Source organism: Scyliorhinus torazame, chromosome 15, assembly GCF_047496885.1.
Source record: "Scyliorhinus torazame isolate Kashiwa2021f chromosome 15, sScyTor2.1, whole genome shotgun sequence".
Taxonomy (NCBI): domain Eukaryota; kingdom Metazoa; phylum Chordata; class Chondrichthyes; order Carcharhiniformes; family Scyliorhinidae; genus Scyliorhinus; species Scyliorhinus torazame.
The window spans coordinates 98,244,541-98,265,179 of NC_092721.1; the positions used below are offsets into that span (position 1 = coordinate 98,244,541).

Below are 20,639 nucleotides of genomic sequence, written 5' to 3' on the forward strand. Positions count from 1 at the left end.
CTTCCCCCCCTTGAAATCATAGCTTTGACTTTTCAACCCCTTTCCCTCATATCCCAGCCCAATCACTCAGCCACCATCCCACCTCTCTGATCCCGTTGCCGACATGCCCGCAAAATCTGTTGCAACCCAGAATTCCTGCCTGCCTACTGACTGCTGGGAGTCATTCCCATCAGTATCTGGCAGTGGCCTCCTGCCATGATTTGCCCCTCTCTCCCTGTTGTCCAGGCTGTTGGGTGAGAATAACCCCCAAAATCATTCATATGAGACCTAGTTGTTGAGACAAACAGGGTCTCCAGATTCCAGGACATATTGGGCTAATTGGTCACTACCTGGCTCTCCCTCACCCTCCCTGCCTGTCTCTTCATGTCACAGCCACTTGCTCCTCAAACCTTAATCTCACACCTCCAACCCAACGTGTCCCTATTTTGCTACCTCCTGCCACTAATCTGAGCTCTCCTGCATTTTTAACACATGTGCATAAAATATCACTCTTGCATCTTCCACTTTCACAGTGAGAGATTTAAAAACTGTTCACCTACAGTCTGAAAACTCTCACTGTTGGAAACAGACCTGATGCAGAGTGAGACCAGAAGGCAATCACAACATTTACCTATGAGCCTGTGGGGGGGGGGGGGGGGGGGGCGGGGGGGGGGGGCTGAAATTAAGTTTAAAAATAGGAAACTGTCTCTGTACCGGATAATCATGTGACAAAATCATGCGAAAGGGTGTCCTTGACACATGCACTTTCGAATATTGGATTTTTTTTTCAGGATTTGTTAATGATGGAGAAAAACAATTGTTCTCCTGCTCTTTTGCTCAAATAAAATATTCACTAAGGTGGCCTTGAGTAGAAGGCTTTGATATGTACGGAGTAAGTGGAAGCCTTTTACGTAGGAATGCAAGATTGTTTAGAATACCTGCTAGATAAGAACTGTTGATTTCAGCCATTAATCCAGAACATTTCAAAGTCTAAAGCATAAAATGTAAGGACCACTCGGATGGCCAGGCAGCCTCTGTGGTGGCAGCAAACCTGTTGATTTCTGTAAAATAAAGTTGAGGCCCAATACCTTATTATTAACTTGACTGTTCCTTCCCAGGATGCTGCCTTGTCAGCCAAGTGCGTACAGTGCTTTCAGCTTGTGTTTCACTTTTTCAGTTGTCAGCTGTATTTTACTTTTTGTACATTTAAGAGTTCAATTTAATGGGTACCACCTTCAGTATTGGCTAACCTTTCTCATATTTCTTTTCAAACACATGATGCGGTCGCATAAATTATATCAAACTATTGTATCTCAAAACTAAATCACACGACTTGCATGTGACATGACCGTACAACTGGCATGTGACTCTTCCAATGATAAAGGGACTCCAGATTTCAATTTCCATTCATCTAGTTCTTAGTATGAATTTATTTTTATTATTTAATCTGCACTGGAAAGTAAAAACACAAAGTAAATGATTATGTAGGAAAATCTGAAATGTCAACATTTAAAAATGCAATTTCATTACATATAAACAGTTACTACTGATTAAACAAAGGTTTCTGTTGTAGATAAGATTATTAAAATAACTACTGCTCAGAACTAGATATTGCACAAGTGTTCTTAAGGCCTCAGAGAATATTTAATTATTCATAATTTTATTGGATTTTCAATTTACAGGACAACATTACAAAGCAATATTAGATTTAGAGCAAGTAATGTAATGTTTCTTCAGGATAGAATATGTTGAATCAGAGGTACATGGAAATGGGTGAAGTATTTATATTGTCAATCAATCTGATTCTTGTTGCTAACTCTGAACATGTAAACATTGAATCTGCTAAGAATAATGGCTTGCACCACTGTCCGTGTAAAGTTTGCACATTCTCCCCGTGTCTGCGTGTGCAGGGTAGGTGGTTTGGCCACGCTAAATTGCCCCTTAATTGGAAAAAATAATTGGATACTCTAAATTTATTTAAAAGAAGAATACTATCTTACCTTGTTGTCAGGCAAATGTTGCGAACTACAAGTCCCGACAGGCTTCAGGAGTTTCTGTCCTTGCGCAGGTCGGAAGCCAGTATTTGGAGTTCTTTGGGCCAAGGACAAAGGCCCAATGTGCCTGCATGAAAAAGAAAATGATACAATAAGCTCAATCATGGGACCCAGGAGCATACCAGAGAGGATTCCCAAGACAGGAGACAGGGCGATCTCAGAGAGAGCAAGAGAGAGACAGATAACTGGGGAACGAGCCACTGGCTGGGGGAGACCAGTAGGAACAATTGGGAATAAGAGCAAAGGAAAGTCTCCAAGCAGTAATTGTGCTGCAGTTGGCAGACATCAAGTAGTGACAGCTCAGGAATCACGCATACAGAGGAACAAAGAATAGGAGTAGGCCATTCAGCCATTGAGCCTGCTCCGCTATTCAATACGATCACCTGATGAAAGAGCTGCGCTCCGAAAGCTAGTGACTCCAAGCAAACTTGTTGGTATTGCAATGCTTCTTCTAATACTGTGCCCATCCAGTCCAACACCGGCATCTCCACATCATGGCTACATTACGATCATGGTTGATCATCCACTTCAACGCTTTTATTCCCACAATATCCCCAAATCCCTTTGTATCTTTTTTAAAAATGTATTTTTTCCAAACATGTGTAAAAAAAAAAGCAACATATACAAAAGCACCACCACAAACTCACAGTTTACACGGTGGCACAGTGGTTATCACTGCTGCCTCACAGCACCAGGGACCCGAGTTCAATTCCAGCCTCGGGTGACTGTCTGTGTGGAGATTGCACTTTTGCCGCGTATTTGCGTGGGTTTCCTCCGGGTCCTCCGGTTTCCTCCCACAGTCCAAAGATGTGCAGGTTAGGTGGATTGGCCATGCTAAATTGCCCTTTGTGTCCAAAAGGTGGGGTGGGGTTATTGGGTTACGGGAATAGAGGGAGGTATGGGCTTAAGTAGGGGGTACCTTCCAAGGGCTGGTGCAGCCTCTTGCACTGTAAATTGTATGATTCTATTCGAATTTGTACAATTTTTCCACTTTTACGCCTCCCCCCCCCCGCTGTGACAAACAGTTGTCAAACATTGTTATGAGCAACCCCCACCATGTCCCCTCCAGTAACCCCGGCAGTTCCGATACTCCAAAGATCGCCACCATTGGGCCCAGCCTGATCTCCACCCCCACTATCTTAGATATTGTCCAAAACACCTCTCCGGCTGTTAGACGTCTTAGTCGCTGTGATATGAAGAGTCTAAAGTTCTGTTACTTTTTCACCAACACACATTTATTTCATTCCAACAGACTTTGCCCAAAACTCTAACTACACATCACCTGCCAGAGGCCACCTGAAGCCCCTTTACATATCAGTGTCAATTAATGGATACTTAACATAAATGAGACAATTAATTGCAATGTCTCTTAACCTATTACTTAACAGTCTCCCCTTCCTTGGAGAAAAAAAAAAGGTGAAAACAAAATTTCAAGAAACTCAAAAACACACATGATTTACCCCCCCCCCTTTTTCCCCAGTTTTTTTTTGTTTGGATGAGAAAGAAAAAAAAAACCAGTCACAGAAACAAGCGCCCTTCATTAACAATATCCAAAAGTTTCTGTGAACTCGCCCCTCTTTTCGTAAAACAGTCTGACTGTTGATAGCTACTGTCGACCCATTTAATTTTTGTTATTTCCCCTCTGTCCAACATCTGCTTCAAAATTGCGATGTCTATCCGTAACCTCTTTTCATTGACACTTTTGTAGAGTGCACATTTTCCCACAGGGATTTATTGTCAATGTGACAGTCAATAGGTATATTACCCAAATCCCCTAATCCCAAAATTTCTGTCAATATCATCCTCATATAAAAGGCCATATCCACCGCCTCTACAAGGCTTAACGTCTCAGCAGCCAAAGTGCTTTTTACCGCTCTCCTTATTTTCTTTGTTTCCCACACAAGCGGGCAACATTTACCATTGTTCCCCAAAAGGAAAATTATAAAACCTCCTGCGCTTGAAAGCCCATCACATAAATTTGCGTAGGACGCATCACTATAAACTATGAGTTTCAAGTGCCTGAGGTCACCTAAAGCCAGGAACTTCAAAACACACTCCTGCATTTTTAGTTTGGCAAAAGCTTTATTTGCTCTTATATGTCTTCCACTTTGGGATCATTCATTTTTGTATTCAACTCTAAGACATCAAAACTCATGTCCTGTCTAGTCTGTCTACCTAACCAGTTCAGTTGCCCAATTAAACTTTGCAGTTGCTCTTTTTCTATCTTTGAAACCATTGTGTCTTTTTGTAAAACTCGGCCACGACTAATTGTTATTGGGCTGATGCTTTCCAAATACGATTGCTGACGTAGAGTTACCACTAACTTAGTCTGTCCAATTTCCAGTCCAATATATTTAAATGCACCGGAAGCCTGACTTCCAACCCTGAATTATTTCCTCAAACCAGAGATTACAATAGCTTCAAAATCATTAGTCCCTCCCCACAAAAAATCATCGACATGCATCATAAAAATGCCAGAAAGATTTCCTTTATAGTGCCAGTAAAACATTGCAGGATCTGCTTTCAACTGGCAACAGCCTAACTTTAACAAAACTGACCTTACTGAAAAATACCAGACTCTAGATGCATCATTTAATCCAATTACACATTTGTTCAACTTCCAGAGTACTCCTTCTGTGTTAGCTGTTTCTTTAGGAGGACAGAGAAAAATGTCTCTCTGGAGCTGATGCCCCTGCAAAAAGGCAGCTTTTATATCTTATAGTTTTATAAGATTTGCATTCCCATGCCTTTGTGGCTAATAGAGCCAAGAAGATCTTTAAAATAACCTTTCCTGCTGTAGGTGAATGTACCCTTAAATCCTGATCTTCTAGGTTTTCTACAAATCCCCTTGCCACAAGCCTGGCCTTCGCCTTATAAGTTCCATCTGGAAGAACCTTTTCCGTGCAAATCCATTTGTGGGATAGAGCTCTTTGTCCCCTATCCGGTACTTCCGTGTATACCCCAACTTCACTCCAACTATGCAATTCTTGCTGTTTAGCATCTTTGATACCTTTTTCATCAAATTTATTTGAATCCACCAAAATCTCACGTGCATGTGGGCTTCTACTCCTATTAGTATTCGTAGTCTTACTCATGTTCTGAGATCTTGATAAACTACGTCCCCTCTCCCGCCTGGTATCTTGTTCTGTACTGCTACTGCTTGATCTTTCCCTTCTGCTGTGGGATGTCCTTTCAATAGTTCTCGACCTTTTCCTGCGGACCTGTTCACTATCCAATGTACTATCTGAACTGGCACTGCGTTTCTGTGCCCTCCATTTTTGAACTTCGTTTTCCCAATCCATTGACTTGACTCCTTCCCCTGAATGCTGTACATTCAACCAATGTTTATATTTTCCAGTGGCCCTCAGCAACTCAAACCTCTCCTGCAACTCATCAAGACCTGCAATCAAGTACAAGTCCCTCACCCTCTCCTGCCCCATCTCCCTTCACTTCCCATACATCCCATCTATCTCCCCGGCTTAAACGTATGATTCCCACACAGTGGTGTCAACTCCGACATCCTCTTCAACTTAAACTGTCTCCGCAGCTGATTCCACACCCTGTACCAGGACGCCCAGCCATGATTTTGAAAATCACGCCCGATTCTCCACCCAATCGCCTTTCCCAATTCTGGCGTTGGCCGAAGGAAAATCCTGCCGGTTACCTGCATCTATCCCGTCTATCTCTTTAAATATTTTGTAGATTTCAATGCGAGCACCTTTCATTCTTTGAAATTCTAAAGCATACAGTTTCTTTAATCTTCTTTCAGAAACAGCCCATCCATCTCGGGAACAAGTTTGGTGAAATTCTTTTGCACTATCTCAATGGTAGTGATATCCTTCCTAATGTAAGGGGACCAAAGCTACACAGTACTCCAGATGCAGTCTAACCAATTGTAGTGGTAAATGTAAAATTCTATCATTTTATGGTCACTCATCCCTAAAAAGGTCTTTTACAGAAAGTGTTTTAATTCGGCCTTTTCCGTTATTTAACACTAAACCTAAATTAGTCTGTTCTCTCGTTGGTTCCTCAACTCTATAAAACTACCCCAATACACTCCTGGAACTCTTCCTCCACAGCATTGCCACTGAATGGTTTCCCCAATCTATATGCAGCTTGAAGTCACCCACGATCACTGTATTATCCTTACCCATGCTGCATGTTCTCTAATCTCCTGATTAATACCTTACATTGCACCACCGTGACATAAACACTTTCTACCAACGTTTGCTCCCGGTTACTCACCAATCAGCTTCTTTCCCTGTACCGAAGTACACAGCTACAGAAGGCTGAAAAAGATAAATACAGAAAGGAGCCCATCTGTTCTCTATTCACCAAACCCCCTCTCTACCAAATTCCATGTTACACTCTTAGTGCAGACAAGGCAGCATTGAGGAAACCTTTCTTAGCCAACTTTGACAAAGAGTCATCCAGACTCGAAACATTAGCTCCCGTCTCCCTCCGCAGATGCTGTCAGACCTGCTGAGATTGTCCAGTATTTTCTGTTTTTGTTTCAAATGCCAGCATTTGCAGTAATTTGCTTTTAAGCTTTCTTAAGCCAGCTACATAATTGAATAGCTGTTACTGCTCTTGGAGAGCTTGTATACCCTTGTTTAAGGCTAAGATAAAGACTTGTGACTTAAGCAGTAACTTTTACTTAATTGCTAAATTAAAGAAAAAGCTAGATTTTAGATAGAAATTATCCCTTAAAACTCTCTCACTCACCAAGCCGCAGTGCAGACTAAAACGGAAACGCTCTAAAGGTCTGAGATGGCAGCAGCAGGTTGGTGACTCCAGGCTGCGGGTGTTTGGAGCTAAGGCAACTCTTTGGAGCAGCAATATACTGTTCAGCATGGCTGGAGAGAGTAAGTTGCACTGTGAGTTGGTGCAGACTCGGGATCCAGGGACATAGAACCTTAGGAGTTGAGATTCAAACCCTGGGGAGTGAACAGTTGTTGAGGCAGTGTTAGTCGGAGCGACTTTTGGAGCAAATTCCAAGGCTTGATCTTCGAAAGGGAAGAGTGATGACTTGCAATTCTTCAAAAGGGAGACAGAGTTTTAACGAGATTGTGTAACTCAGGGAACACTAACATCTGGGCCGATTGCTAAAAAATCAATGGGATCTGTCTTGGCCACATTTGCTATTTAATGTGTAGGTGCCAGACCATTCTTTACCTTTAATTCACATTTACCAAATATTAATTATGAATGGTAGAGTATAAGATAAATATTTATGACTTTGTATGGGAAAGTTTATTTTGTTTGTTCAAAAACAATGGAACCTTGAGGCTTTATTCTCTTAATAAGTGGTTTGGATCTCAAACTTTGTCTATATTAAACAAAATGTTACTGGTTCCTAACTGCACCCTGCATCCTATCAAAAACCTGTGGACCTGGTCTGAGATAATAACAAATCTCCTTAACTTGTTTGCTTTACTCCTTATTCAAATGTGGGCAGCTCTAAATGAATATTGTTCAGGGTAGGATACTCCCTCTTTTCTTGGCAATTAGGGGCTCGGAGGGCCTCAGTTTGGAGGATAACTACGTTGTTGTACTTATATTATGAACAAGTAGTAAAGGTGAACAGCATTACACTGATTTTGCAAAGCTCCATCGGCAGGAGTTGGAGGAAGGCTAGGTTATGAAAGCTGTCGCATTTCTTGGTAATGAATATGCCAGGCAAAGGGAGACTGCAGTTCAAAGGATGATCAAACTAGCTTCATTGTGGTAACTTAATCTCTTACCATATAATTTCATAATATCACAAAAACTCAATTTCCCCGGACATAATAGGAACATTGCCTGGCCAGTTGAAATTGGATTCTTAGAACAACATTATACAATAATCCACAGTTGAGGCTACAGTGACACTGTGTTATCCATGTGCAATGATTTTATTTGAAAATACTTTGTACATAGTACAGCTTAATGTACTTCATGTATATATTTACATAAGCATCTTCCACACCATAAACTGTAAAACTTTGTAGTCTTTCTCCGTCCTGGCCTGTATTTAACAGGCATAAAATATCTGAGTGCAGATTGTAGGTTTATACCCAGTAAGGGGCTACTGTTCCCTCACATCACACTAGACCAGTCTCACTGCAACTCCTTTCTTTGTTGCCAAAATTCCTCCTTAATAAAGTCCATCTAGTGCTCCACAGGCAGTGGCAAATAACACCGACCCTACCCCCTCCACCATTTTTTCCAATGGTGCAGCGCCACAAGCCTCCTCCAGCTCCTGAGCTACGGCTCTCACCGACTTTTGCCGGATCTGATACCCTGCCGACATTCCACACTGGGGGAGAAACCGCCACCTTCCTCTCACTTCAAACTTCATCCACAAAGGTCATTAAATGGGCAGAAAGGGTTAAAACCAACAGCTCCAAGCAGGAGCAACCTGAGTGCAACCGATCAGACCATGGCCGCCCATGCTCCTTCAAAGTTTAAGGACTCTGCCTGTGTTATTGGCAGCACTTTTGCTCCTGAGTTAAAAGGTTGTGCATTTTAAACCCATCTCTATAATAATATGCTAATAATCGCTTATTGTCACAAGTAGGCTTCAACGAAGTTTCTGTGACAATGCCCTAGTCGCCACATTCCGGCGCCTGTTCGGGAAGGCCGGTACGGGAATTGAACCCGCGCTGCTGGCATTGTTCTGCATTGCAAGCCAGCTGTTTAGCCCGCTGTGCTAAACCAGCCTCTAGAGATGCAAGGTGATAATGCAGGCCAACCCTGCAGTGAGGTGTTGATTTTGTTAGGTAGATGTTAATCCAATGCATTGGGAGGGGAGGAAGCAGTGGTGATGTATTGAGGATGGGTTATTTGCGATGAAATGGGGAAATCGTTTTCTGATTTTAACCTTTTCTGTTTCTGATATAGAAGCCCATGAAGCCGACAATGGGTGAAAAACAAATGGGTAAGTGTTCAGTTCCCTCACAATGAAATTTCTCATTTGATGAGTGTAAACAACTATTAAGATTGCCAGTGTCTTTCTGATTTTAGTCCAGACATTTCTATGAAAATTATTCCAGTTAAGAGCAGTATCAATACTCTTGAACAAAAAATACCTCTAAATAAACTAAGTATTGGATCCTGTTTTCTAAAATAAAGAACTGCTTGAACCATAGTGTGAGTAATCATCTTCAGGCTGAAAAGGGGAAGAAATGAGAGAACAAGGGAAGAAACAATGACCATGAAGAGATATATGTTAAGTTTAACAAAAAGAGACAGCAGTAGATTAATTGTTGGAGAAAGTTTTAATATAATGGAACAGTGATATACACTTTGACCCAAACTGCTTGCAGACTGTAAGGTAGGCTGCAAAATTTCAAAAATTATACGGGAAGGTTGGTAGAAGTCAGCAAAATTTAGCAACAATTAGAGGAGTTAAAATGTAATTAGGTGGTTGTTTGTATTGGTACAATGAAGAAAATGAAACACACAGGGAAAGGGCAACTTGTGATATTCTTGGAGCTGAATGACAATAATCTGTGATTCTGTGAGAGTGCCTGCAGTAATTTTCATATTACATGCTCTGAATATATACATTATCTCTGGATATCAACATCATGATTTGTAACTTGCTGTTAAAGTATTTTGATAATGTTCTAAAATATTAACTGAACAATTTACTTCAGTGGGATTTAATTAACTAAAGTTGCTTGGGTTGTCATTATTATTTATAACAATTTCTTCCCAGATTAGATACATAAGTACAGACGGGCAGACGGTATTTTCTTTTATTCATTCAAGCGATGTGGGCTTCGTTGGCGAGGCCAGCATTTATTTCGCTACCCTAGTTGCCCTTGAGAAGATGGTGGTGAACTAGCTTTTGAACCATTGCAGTCCATATGGTTTAAGTACACCCACAGTGCTGTTAGGGAGGGAGTTCCAGGATTTTGACCCAACAACTGCAGTATAATTCCTGGTCAGGGTTGTGAGTGGCTTGAAGGGGACCTTCCAGGTGGTGGTATTGCCATGTATCTGCTGACCTTGTGCTTCTAGATGGCAATGGTCATGGATTGAGAAAGTGCTGCCTAAGGTGCTGTGATATGCATGCAATTATCCCAGCCTGTAACAGTAACAAGAAGATTCATCAATGTAATGATAGCAATTAGGTAGGAATGACAATTAAACATTCCTAGCCATATGGATATGATGGACCTCATATGCATCTATCCTTGCAGCTGAGGAGATAATAATAATAATCTTTAATAGTGTCACAAGTAGGCTTACATTAACATTGCAATGAAGTTACTGTGAATAGCCCCTAGTTGCCACATTCCGGCGCCTGTTCGGGTGCACAGAGGGAGAATTCAGAATGTCCAATTCACCGAACAGCACGTCTTTCTGGACTTGTGGGACGAAACCAGAGCACCCGGAGGAAACCCACGCAGACACAGGGAGAGCGTGCTGACTCCACACAGACAGTGACCCAAGCCGGGAAACGAACCTGGGACCCTGGTGCTGTGAAGCAACAGTGCTGACCGCTGTGCTACTGTGCCTCTCCATATTTCTCCCCCCCCCCCCCCCCCACCCCAGAGACAAAACAATTTCCTTATTTTTCACCCACCCCCATTCAGAAGCAACACCTTTCTGTGATGTGGAAAACTGATTACTGAACACTGGAAAGAGATTTGGGAGTTGGAAAAAAATATATAGTTTTGGACTTGTGTCAGTATCAATGGAGTTGTGAGAACCCCCACTCCCACGCACATCCCCACACCTTGATACTTTGCTCCCTTTTATAATGAGAGAGTATTAGGTATGGGATTTGCAGTGGTTTTGCTTAATGAAGGAATATGAGAAGATATGTTGGTGTACAGGAGGGTGAGGCAGCATCAAAGAGAATTGTGAACCTAAAGGGCTGGATTCTCCATTTATTAGACTATGGGCGGGATTTGCCATAGGCCGACACCAAAAACGCGAAACGTGATTGGGCGGAGAATAGCCTCCGACACCAAAATCGGGATCCTCCGGCACACCGAAAATGGAGTAACTGCGTCGCTCTCAATGCGCCGTTTAAGTACTGTTGGCATATCATTAGCGGGCCTAACCCTTTGTTCTCCGGGGCCTCCGAGATTCACCGCTTCTGATAGGCCGAGTTCCCGGTGATGCAGTTCACGTGAACCTGGTGTCGTGGCTGCTGAGTGAGAGAGAGAAGAGGTAAGACACGTAGTGCAGTGACTGCGGGCTGCCCGCCCGGACACTGGCCGTGCTGGCTGGGGCGGGGGCTGCGGGGACAGGCCTGTTGTGATCTTTGTGAGGGGTTTCCAGGATGGAAGGCGTAGTGATCACAAAGATACACAAAGCTCTTTTGAAGAACTAAACTAATTTTATTAATACTACTAAATTTGAATTCAACACTTATTCTGAATAGCAAACATATATCTAAGAATTAAACAACACTCACTGACACTATCTCTATCTACTAATTATAACTATTATTTCTTAACTAACTCTGCAATACACTATGAATCTTATCGTCTTCAGCTCCAATCTAATCTCCTCCCCTTAGCTTAAGAGCCAGTGCCATTTATAGTACTGTTCCTTAGCTCCCTCTAGTGGCTAGGCTTAACAGGACATTAACTCTTCACATTTGTACATTTATATAATGTCACAAGGCCGAGCAGTCAGAGTACCGCCCCCCCCCCCCCCCGCCCCACCCGCCCCACAGGATGGGGGTGGTGCCCTGACCGCCATTACGGCAGCAAACTTGTTGTGCACCCACTGACCACCCACCTCGGCCCTTGGTTCTACACAGTGACACCGGCCGTATAGGTGCGCCACCGCTGCACCCCAACCCCTCGCCACAGTGTGCCTCCGACCCCAAATACCCTCCCAACCTGCCGTCATTCACCAGGGACCACCGAAGGCCACACACAAAGCAGCCCACAGTGAGGGCAATGCCAGCCAACGGTACCCCTGGCATCAAGGACGGGAGCCAGGACCGGGGCACCGACAGGGAAGTGGTGCGGGGATGGGGGAGGGACATGCATGGGCAGAGCCCGCAGTGCCAACCGGAGCCACCGTGTAGCCCATGGAACCTGGTTGGACACAGGAGTATGCACCATGCTAACATGTTGGCCTTCACCCCCTGCAGACAACGGAGTTTGGAGTTCGACCAGCAATGGTGGCTGCCTTGGTGATGGTCGCAGCCCTGCGAGATGTCCTGCAGTCGCATAAGTGGGACCGCTCGAAGAGGAAGGGGAAGCTGCAGCAGCAGAGCGGGCAGCAGAGCGGCCAGCAACAGAACGGCCAGCAACGGAATGGGCTGCAGAGGACAGGCAGCAGAGGGGCAGGTGGGGCCGCACAGGCTGGAGGGCCGGCCGCCGAACAGGCTGAGGAGGAGGAGGTGTCAACGAGACGCCGCATGAGGCCTCGTGTTTACCAGCAGCGCCTGCATTCGAGGACCTGCCAGACCGGGCATGCCGTCGGAGACTCCGGCTGAGAAGAGAGACAGTGCGACACATCTGCCAGATGATGGCACTTCTGGAGCTATAGTGATATGGGGGAGGACTCCCGCTCCCGGTGACCGTCAAGGTGACGGGTGCCCTGAACCTCTATGCGACGGGGTCCTTCTAGCCGAGTCAGGGATCTCACAGAGCTCGGTGCACAGGTGCATCTGCGCCATCACGGAGGCCTTACATGCCCAGGTGGATCAATGCATCCATTTCGATGTGGACCGGATCCACCAGGATACCCAGGCACCGGGGTTCACCACCATCGCCAGGATGCCCCGGGTCCAGGGTGTGATAGACGGGATGCAAGTTGCCCGAAGGGCACCTGCGAATAACAGGCCGCTGAACACAAACCGAAAGGGGTATCACTCAATGAACATTCAGCTGGTCTGTGACCATCAGCTGCACATTGAGCACCTCTGGATTGGATTGGATTGGATTTGTTTATTGTCACGTGTACCGAGGTACAGTAAAAAGTATTTTTCTGCGAGCAGCTCAACAGATCATTAAGTACATGGAAAGAAAAGGGAATAAAAGAAAATACATAATAGGGCAACACAACATATACAATGTAACTACATAAGCACCGGCTTCGGATGAAGCATACAGGGTGTATTGTTAATGAGGTCAGTCCATAAGAGGGTCATTTAGGAGTCTGGTAACAGTGGGGAAGAAGCTGTTTTTGAGTCTGTTTGTGCGTGTTCTCAGACTTCTGTATCTCCTGCCCGATGGAAGAATACGCCCAAACCCGGGCAGTGTGTACGATTCCTTCACCCTGGCACATTTGGCGATCCCTGACATGTTCAAGGGGCACTTCTCTCTGGGACTGGGCCAGCTCTCTCTGGGACTGGGCCAGCTCTCTCTGGGACTGGGTCAGCTCCCTCTGGGACTGGGTCAGCTCTCTCTGGGACTGGGTCAGCTCCCTCTGGGACTGGGTCAGCTCTCTCTGGGACTGGGTCAGCTCCTTCTGGGACTGGGTCAGCTCCCTCTGGGACTGGGTCAGCTCCCTCTGGGACTGGGTCAGCTCTCTCTGGGACTGGGTCAGCTCCCTCTGGGACTGGGCCACCGCCCTCTGGGACTGGGTCAGCTCTCTCTGGGACTGGGTCTGCTCCCTATGTGACTGGGTCAGCTCTCTCTGGGACTGGGTCAGCTCCCTCCGGGACAGGGCCACCTCCCTCTGGGACTGGGTCAGCTCTCTCTGGGACTGGGTCAGCTCCCTCTGGGACTGGGTCTGCTCCCTATGGGACTGGGCCAGCTCTCTCTGGGACTGGGTCAGCTCTCTCTGGGACTGGGTCAGCTCTCTCTGGGACTGGGCCAGCGCTCTCTGGGACTGGGTCAGCTCTCTCTGGGACTGGGTCAGCTCCCTCTGGGACTGGGTCAGCTCCCTCTGGGACTGGGTCAGCTCCCTCTGGGACTGGGTCAGCTCCCTCTGGGACTGGGCTACCTCTCTCTGGGACTGGGTCAGCTCTCTCTGGGACTGGGTCAGCTCCCTCTGGGACTGGGTCAGCTCTCTCTGGGACTGGGTCAGCTCTCTCTGGGACTGGGCTACCTCTCTCTGGGACTGGGCCACCGCCCTCTGGGACTGGGTCAGCTCCCTCTGGGACTGGGTCATCTCTGGGACTGGGTCAGCTCCCTCTGGGACTGGGTCAGCTCTCTCTGGGACTGGGTCAGCTCCCTCTGGGACTGGGTCAGCTCCCTCTGGGACTGGGTCAGCTCTCTCTGGGACTGGGTCAGCTCTCTCTGGGACTGGGTCAGCTCCCTCTGGGACTGGGTCAGCTCTCTCTGGGACTGGGTCAGCTCCCTCTGGGACTGGGTCTGCTCCCTCTGGGACTGGGTCAGCTCTCTCTGGGACTGGGTCAGCTCCCTCTGGGACTGGGTCAGCTCTCTCTGGGACTGGGTCAGCTCCCTCTGGGACTGGGTCAGCTCCCTCTGGGACTGGGTCAGCTCTCTCTGGGACTGGGTCAGCTCTCTCTGGGGCTGGGTCAGCTCCCTCTGGGACTGGGTCAGCTCCCTCTGGGACTGGGTCATCTCTCTCTGGGACTGGGTCAGCTCCCTCTGGGACTGGGTCAGCTCTCTCTGGGACTGGGTCAGTTCTCTCTGGGACTGGGTCAGCTCCCTCTGGGACTGTGTCAGCTCCCTCTGGGACTGGGTCAGCTCCCTCTGGGACTGGGCTACCTCTCTCTGGGACTGGGTCAGCTCTCTCTGGGACTGGGTCAGCTCCCTCTGGGACTGGGTCAGCTCCCTCTGGGACTGGGTCAGCTCTCTCTGGGACTGGGTCAGCTCCCTCTGGGACTGGCTACCTCTCTCTGGGACTGGGCCACCGCCCTCTGGGACTGGGTCAGCTCCCTCTGGGACTGGGTCATCTCTCTCTGGGACTGGGTCAGCTCCCTCTGGGACTGGGTCAGCTCTCTCTGGGACTGGGTCAGCTCTCTCTGGGACTGGGTCAGCTCCCTCTGGGACTGGGTCAGCTCTCTCTGGGACTGGGTCAGCTCCCTCTGGGACTGGGTCAGCTCTCTCTGGGACTGGGTCTGCTCTCTTTGGGACTGGGTCTGCTCTCTCTGGGACTGGGTCAGCTCCCTCTGGGACTGGGTCAGCTCTCTCTGGGACTGGGTCAGCTCCCTCTGGGACTGGGGCACCTGCCTCTGGGACTGGGCCACCTTCCTCTGGGACTGGGGCACCTTCCTCTGGGACTGGGCCACCTTGCCCAGTGTCTGCACCACACTGGCCAGCGCCTGGGCAATGCCGCTGACATTCCCAGCCATGACCTGCTGTGACTGGGCCACACTGAGGAGCGCCTCTGCAATGTCCAAGTGGCTCTGGCACATGGCTGCCTTTGAGAGGACAGCTCTGTCCTGGACCTCGGCCTCTGCCTGCACAGAATGCCCCAGGCTTTGGACACGCTGATCCATAGCCGGGACCGTCGCCCCCAATGCCTCCACCGCGGACGCCACTCGTACAGTGTCGACCTGGGTCGCACGCATGGCCAGCATCACCCCCTGCTTCTGCACGCAGTTGGACTCCTCCATCTGCGCCTGCAGGTGCTTGATGCCCGCCGTCATCCCCTCTCGGAGCCCCTGGCTCTCGGGATGCATCTGCACCGTGGCTGGGACTGGATGTTCCAGAAGCCCGGGACCCATTTGGACGGCAGCTGGTTCCTGGGGCGACTGTCTGGCCCCTTGGGCACTCCTACCTCCACCTGCAGTACTGGATGAGATGTGAGGTGCTCACCAGATAGTGTCCCAGGTGCCTCTTCACTAATTTACCCAACCGAGGTGACAGTCTCTGGGATGGTGGAGGGTGCTGGAGACAGCTGTGACGGAGAGTCAACGTCGGCCTCTGACCCGAGCTCCAGGGTTTCCTGAGTCTCGGACGGAGGGCTGGTGTTCGGGCTGCTCTCCCCGTCAGTGTTCGGCTGTCTGGGGGGCACCGGCTCTGGACAAGGGACACCAGATGGACTGACCCCATCTCTGGCAGGTCCTGCAAGACTCAAGACGACATGTATGATTAGACAGCGGGGAGAGTGGGGGGAGGAGGGGCGGAGGGTGAGGGTGGTGTGGAGGTGAGGGTAGTGTCGGGGTGAGGGGGGGAGACCTCGACACACGTGTCATGGTAAACCAGAACCCGGCAGGGTCTCACTTGCTCGCCGAGGACTGCACTCCACCCCTGAGACGTTCCTTTCCTCTGGGCCATCGGCCATGTTCAGGGCTTTCTGCACGGGCATGGTGAGGGGCCGCAGTTTTGGTGGTCCCCCTGCGGTCTTCTCCCGACGTTGTCCACGACGCTGATCATCTCTGCCACCTGCACCCAGGCACGGCAAACGGCGGCCTTCCACCTGGGCCGAGTGCAGTGTCATCCTTCTCTCCTCCACGGCATCCAGGAGGGTCTGCAGCTCAGTGTCCCTGAACCGTGGCCCTGCTCTCCTTGCAGCCATCTTGTTGTGTGGGAGGAAGGGGGGGGAAGGACCGTTTAAGTGCGGCTGCGGCGTGTGAGCCTCCTGAGTGCCAATCATGGACCCGACGAATCCGGCACTGTTTTTCCTGGAATTGATTGCGTTCCACGTGGCGCCCATTTAATGTTGCTGAATCGGTGCAGGTGTTACGCCAATTTATTGGTCGTAAAACTCCACACGTCCTCCACTGACTTAATCTCAAAAACGGTGAATCCAGCCCTATCTTCTCCCGCCGGAGCTGAATTGCAACCAGTTTACAATCCCCCTGGGAGAGCGAACTGGTAAGCAATTCAGTGTTCCACTCCTGGCAAATTGATGCATAGCGCAGAATACAAGGGATTCCCAGGGACTCTATCTATCGGGCTGCCATCTTGAGCAGGCAGCCCGGTCGCAAAGTCTCGTGGCTGGTCACACCACCTGCACCACAAATCAGCCTCGCAGCCCCCCAGCCGTGCACAGCCGCACTCGCCCCAGGGAGTATTTGGGAGATCCTCCCCCACAGGGACCCACTACCTAAAGGGACTCCTCCCACAGACCACTTCCCCCTCCCCCCCGTCCCCATCCTCCCTGTCCCCCCATCCCCATCCCCGTCCCCACAGACCCACCCCCAGGAATGAGACCCCTGTCTGGAAGCTGGAGAGCAGCCCAGAGAGGAGCAGTGAGGTGAATTACAGCTATAACACTTACCTTGCAGCTCCACCTGTCCATGGAGAGCTGCTGTGAGCTGTCTCAGGTTCCCACAGAGCCATTAGCTGCAAGCCATTCATAGCTTTCTAGTAGTGGTCTGTGATTGACAGCTTCTACAAACCATCTGCAGGGAAATCACATGCTTGAGAGATTTGAATGTACGGAGGACTTGGAATGTATTTAGATCTTTTTGATATGGTCAATGTTTAAAAACATTGGGGTTTTACCACCTAGGCCGCTGAACCGTGAAGGGAAATGAATGGATCATTAGCGCAATCTGGTTCTTCAAAAATGGAGCATGAGACACTGATATTCCATATCACAAGGATCCACATGTACCTATTTTGGGCTCCTTGTGGGTGGGGGTCCCCCAATTACAGGGGTCACTGTCGGGCGAGGTCCCCCTATTACAGGGGTCACTGTTGGGGGGGAGGTCCCCATATTACAGGGGTCACTGTTGGGGGGGAGGTCTCCCTATTACAGGGGTCACTGTTGGGGGGGATGGCCCTATTGCAGGGGTCCCTGTGGGGTGGGGGGAATTCCGCTATTACAGGGGTCACTGTTGGGGGGGTGGGGTGGGTCGCCCAATTGCAGGGTTCCCTGTGGGGGGTCTCCCTATTACAGGGGTGCCTGTGAGGGGTGGGTTCCTCTCTTACAGGGGTCCCTGTGGGGGGTCTCCCTATTATAGGGGTGCCTGTGAGGGGTGGGTTCCTCTCTTACATGGGTCCCTGTGAGGGGTCCCCCTATTACAGGGGTCACTGTTGGGGGGGATCCCCCTAATGCAGGGCTCCCTGTGGGGGGTCCCCCTATTACAGGGGTCCCTGTGGGGGGGTTCCTCTATTGCAGGGCTCCCTGTGGGGGGGGATCTCCCTATTACAGGGGTCCCTGTGGGGGGACGGAGGGATCTCCCTATTGCAGGGGTCCCTGTGGGGTGTCCCCCTATTACAGGGTTCCCTGTGGGGGGGGGGGGTTCCTCTATTACAGGGGTCCCTGTGTGGGATCCCCCTATTACAGGGGTCACTGTTGGGAGGGATCCCCCTATTGCAGGGCTCCCTGTGGGGGGTATCACTATTACAGGGCTCCCTGTGGGGGGTCCCACTATTGCAGGGCTCCCTGTGAGGGGTCCCCCTATTACAGGGGTCACTGTTGGGGGGGATCCCTCTATTGCAAGGCTCCCTGTGTGGGGTCCCCCTATTACAGGGGTCACTGTTGGGGGGGTCCCCCTATTGCAGGGCTCCCTGTGGGGGGTCTCCCTATTACAGGGGTCCCTGTGGGGGGGAATCCCCCTATTGCAGGGCTCCCTGTGGGGGATCCCCCTATTGCAGGGCTCCCTGTGGGGGTCCCCCTATTGCAGGGCTCCCTGTGGGGGGTCCCCCTATTGCAGGGCTCCCTGTGGGGGGTCCCCCTATTACAGGGGTCACTGTTTGGGGGGGATCCCCCATTGCTGGGCTCCCTGTGGGGGGGGGGGGGGTTCTCCCTATTTCAGGGGCCCTATGGGACGGGTACCCTCTATTACAAGTGATCCGCACTCACAGGATTCCCGGTCACGGAGACCAGAGAATCACCGGAGACCAGAGCATAGGGCGCCGGGGCTGCTAAATAGATGCATATGGGTCATTATTTATATGCTTTTGCTAGCATGTGGCATGGACCCCGTTCCCGCTGCCATCAGGGGCTTGGAGCATTGCATTCGGATCGGCGCCAGTCGCTAATCACAATTTTTTCTTTCCCCCTACGCCTGATTCTCCGTTTCATTGGGGAACGCATTCTGGGCAACCCGAGGCGGAGAATCCAGCCCAAAGTTAAAGGGACAGTCGTACTAACTTCAATTTAAATTGACAGCAGACGTCCGAGGCACATGAATCATTTGATGTCATTTTAATAGTCTGTGAATCAAAAGTTAAAGCAATTGTGAGTAGTTTGCACAGCAGTCAAATCCTTAAGGAGTTGGTGTGAAGTCCTGGACTGAATTTGCTGCTTAAAGTGGAGTGGCAGCTTTGTTTGAAAGTGTCATTTGTAAAATCTGGCCTGGATTTCAGAATGCAAACCCACCAAGGGAAAGCATTATTAGGTGAGAAGATTTTAAAGCATGATTTTAAATTTTAAAGTGTGTTTTTAGGAGTGGAGTTTGGAAACTCTAACCTGACAATCATCTGGGGGTAATTTTAAAAAAAAAATTTAGAGTACCCAATTCTTTTTTTCCAATTAAGGGGCAAGTTAGTGTGGTAAATCCGCCTACCCTGCACACATTTGGGTTGTGGGGGTGAGACCCATGCTGACACAGGGAGAGTGTGCAAAACTCCACATGGACAGTGACCCGGGGCTGGGATCGAACCCGGTACTCGGTGCTGTGAGGCAGCAGTGCTAACCACTGTGCCACTGTGTTGCCATCTGGGGGGAATCTGAGGAACAAAATCACAGACACTAACTTGGGTTCAGTGCGAATTGTGTATTTACCCACAGTCAACTTGTGTGCTTAAAATGGACATTTTGTGTTCATGAGACCACTGTACTCTGTATTCATATTAATATTTAAATCTGTGTGTAATTGTTTAACTAAGTAAAGGAGTATTGTTGAATACAATTTTTTCATGTTTAATAAATGTTTTTTTTTCCTTATTTTAAAACTAATTATCAACCCTGTAACTCTGTTCCTCCACGTTTTGTAAAAAATGTTAAAGTTAGTCTTTTGAGCCATTCTGGGATCTTCCCGTCCAGTTATAACACCAACTGGGATTGTAATAATATAAGTAGATGTGGAACCTTGTGATATTGAACATCAGAGTGTCTTGTTTGAAGAATTAAATTGCACTTTTGGAGGCAGTTTCTTTGCTACCTTGCATAATGTATGCTCCGAACTCTTTTTAAGGATTGATGGCCTCGAAGATTGTCTCCTTTCTTAGGTCATAGTATTGTAGAACACATGTCTCTCCTCATAATACTACCTGTTTAAGTAACTAGAAGACATGTTGATGGTCCTGCTGTCACACATATAGAACATCCGTTCTTAGCAGCACTCTCAGTGATGCTGCTTTATCGGCAAAGTTGGGCATGTATGGTTCTAAGAAGTTGAAAAATCTGAGGGACCTCAGCAAGTCCCCTTTGTCCTGGGGAGTAGACATGTCTTATGCATCTTTGAGTTTACCTGGGTCAGGACGGATTCAGGAACTTGAATAGATAGAACCTAAAAAGTTAATCTTACCCACATGTACACCAGGCATTTCTTTCTGTTGAAGACAAGTACTTCACGATGAGATGCTGCGATCAGTGGGTGGAGATTTTGGTTATGCTCCTCCTTGGTTTTGTCAATCACCGCAACATGTTCTAGCGAAGAGCTTCAGGTAGAGGCACCTGTTTACCCTTGAAAATCACACCTCTTGAAATGTCTAGTTCATCTGTGTACAGCCAAAACATTTGAGGGTGTCTGGCATTTGTGTTGTATCAGGCATGATGCATGTGATATTTACATATCCACGGATATCTTCTGGAACTCTCTCCATATGCTGG

At 48.5% G+C, this 20,639-nt stretch overlaps 1 protein-coding gene across 1 annotated transcript in view; it reads right to left on the reverse strand.

The window, feature by feature from the left end:
* Positions 1 to 17,212, reverse strand: part of tyr (tyrosinase) — a 122,513-nt gene extending 105,301 nt beyond the window's left edge. The window contains 1 exon segment of the mRNA XM_072475909.1: positions 17,133 to 17,212. Within this exon segment, the coding sequence (XP_072332010.1) occupies positions 17,133 to 17,212 (80 nt within the window).
* Between the last annotated feature and the right edge of the window lie 3,427 nt (positions 17,213 to 20,639).